Source organism: Belonocnema kinseyi, chromosome 5 (assembly GCF_010883055.1).
Source record: "Belonocnema kinseyi isolate 2016_QV_RU_SX_M_011 chromosome 5, B_treatae_v1, whole genome shotgun sequence".
Lineage (NCBI taxonomy): Eukaryota > Metazoa > Arthropoda > Insecta > Hymenoptera > Cynipidae > Belonocnema > Belonocnema kinseyi.
The window spans coordinates 121,603,995-121,606,467 of NC_046661.1; the positions used below are offsets into that span (position 1 = coordinate 121,603,995).

Consider the following 2,473-nt stretch of genomic DNA (forward strand, 5'->3'; position numbering starts at 1 on the left):
ATAAATTCTTGAGGTAATTGACCTCGAGAAGCAAAATCTGCAGGATTATCTTCGGTGGGTACGTGTTTCCACTCGTGAGGCTGAGTGACTTCTTGAATTTGTCCCACCCGGTTTGACACAAATCATTTAGCTGAATTCATGTAGCTGAATCATGTAGCTGAATTTCGACTGCATGTCGTGCGATGGTGCATCGATTAAATTTGACAGTATTTAATAACGCTAGTTGCTCCTTGAATTCTTACCAAATGGATTGTATTTCTTCTGGGATATCTTCATCCCACGTTAGTTTCAGTTTCCATAGGGTTTGAATGAGCATTTTTGCGTAAACTAACACAGGGCCTAAAAAACCTATCGAGTCAAATAATCGCAATATTTCAGAAAGTATTGTTCGCTTGGTTAATTGTGACCTTAAATTTTCTGAATTCTCTGCTACCTTATAGATGATGGTATCGTCGCGGGAATTCCAATAAAGACCTAATGTTTTGATTGTGTCGGACGAATCAAGTGACATTTATTCAGTCTCGGATCTTTCTGACAGATCTGGGGTTAATCTCGGGTCATTGGACGCCCACTTACGCAGGGTGAAACCGCCCTTCTGAACTAACTGAACGAGTTCATCACGCAAGGTGGACGCTTCCACGAAGGTGGCTGCACCTGAGGCAAAGTCGTCAACGTAAAAATCGCGAGCTGGAATTTGAGCTGCGCGTGGAAATGTGTGACACTCATCGTGGGCAAGTTGTGCAAGCACCCTTGTGACGAGAAAGGGCGCGGAAGCTGTCCCATATGTAACCGTTTTTAAATTGTAAATTTTTAACGGCTTGCTTGGGCTGTCTTGCCAGAGTATCTTCTGATACATCGAATCCTCTGGATCTATTCTAATCTGTCGATACATTTTTACAAGGTCCGCGGTGAAGGCGTACGGAAGGGATCGAAAACGCGTGTAAATTGAGAATAGGTTGTCCTGAATCGTTGGTGCAACCATTAGGGTGTCGTTCAGTGAGACACTGCTCGAAGTTTTGGCCGACCCGTCAAAGACTACCCGAGTTTTGGTGGTCAAGCTGTCCCCTTTAATGACAGCATGGTTCGGTAAAAACACGCCTTCTTGCGGTCGAGTATGCTCTTGAACTTCGGACATGTGATCAAGCTCAATGTACTCGTTCATGAATTCGGTATAATTCGCCTTTGTTGTGGAGTATTTAGCGAGCCTATCTTCTAACGCGTGGAATCTCCGTAATACGGTTTTATGGGAATTTCCTAACATAGATTTATTTTCTCGGAACGGCAATTTTACAATGTAGCGACCATTGTGCTCTCTTTTCACGTTTTCAATGAAGTGTTTCTCGCAGGCCTGTTCTTCCTTTGAAAAATGTTTTTTAGTGGGAACCTGTTCAATATTCCAGAATCTGGTCAGTTCGTCAGATTCGCGCGGATTCGATGCTTATAACGGATAGTAATTTGCCTGATCTAGTCTATTTGCAGTTTGTAAAAAGTTACATTTTATTTCCCTTGATCTCGTATTTGAATTTATTTCACCTGCAACTATCCACCCTAGGTGAGTTTTTTGCAACACGGCGGAGTGACCCTTTATCTTTCTTTGTCCGACACACAGAAGTTGATAATAGAGCTTTACGCCTAGTAACGCATCAACTTCTGATGGTATATAAAATTCAGGGTCAGCGAGTTTTAAATTAGATGGGATGTTGATTGATGTTCGATCAATATGAATTGAGGGTAATTTACTTGGTATCTCAGGCACGAGTAGAACATCTAACTCTTTCTGGAATCGATTGAATCGCGATTTTATACAGGCAATTGCGGAGCCTGTTGTGCCAGTGGACATTGAACCTAATCCTTTTACTGGGATTTCTACACTTTTAATTGGTAATTGCAGAATACGAGCCATTTTTTAGATAGAAAATTAGATTGAGACCCGTTGTCTAACATAACTCGGCAAGTGTGTAGTTTGCCTTGCCGGTCGAAAATGTCAACGAAGGCGGTTGACAGAAGCGCATGGGGCTCTGTTCGCAGGTGTATATTTTGTGTAGAGGTAGGCGGTTTTGCAGTGGCCTTTTGTGAATTTTCGGGTTTCACAGTGTCTGTGTGGAGAAGTGTATTGTGGCGTTGTCCATCTTTCGACAGCGTCCCCCACGACAATCGTTGAGCTGATGATTGGGGTTTAAACAGTTTGAACAGAGAGACGATTTTTTAATGAACTCAGATCGTTCATTAGTTGCGAGGTTTAAAAACTTATAGCATGCATAAATGCTGTGATCAGCTTGACAATAATAGCAACACTGTTTATTGGATCTTGAGAGAAACGCGTGTTGAGGCTGTGATCTTTTATTATGAGAAAATCCGCGCTTATTATCAGGCCGCGACTCTAATCTTGGTTCCGGTTTAAGTGACAATCGAGAAACTGTTATTTCCTCGAATTGAGCACGACGCTGCAAAAACTCTATAAATTGTTTTATTG

At 42.1% G+C, this 2,473-nt stretch overlaps 1 protein-coding gene across 1 annotated transcript; it reads right to left on the reverse strand.

Annotated features, from left to right (window-relative positions):
* Positions 1 to 511: 511 nt before the first annotated feature.
* On the reverse strand, positions 512 to 1,903 carry LOC117173864. Its single transcript, XM_033362511.1, has 2 exons — positions 1,460 to 1,903; positions 512 to 1,357 (listed from the first exon to the last, which is right to left on the reverse strand). The coding sequence occupies exons 1-2, from the start codon at positions 1,901 to 1,903 to the stop codon at positions 512 to 514; spliced, it is 1,290 nt and encodes a 429-aa protein (XP_033218402.1).
* Between the last annotated feature and the right edge of the window lie 570 nt (positions 1,904 to 2,473).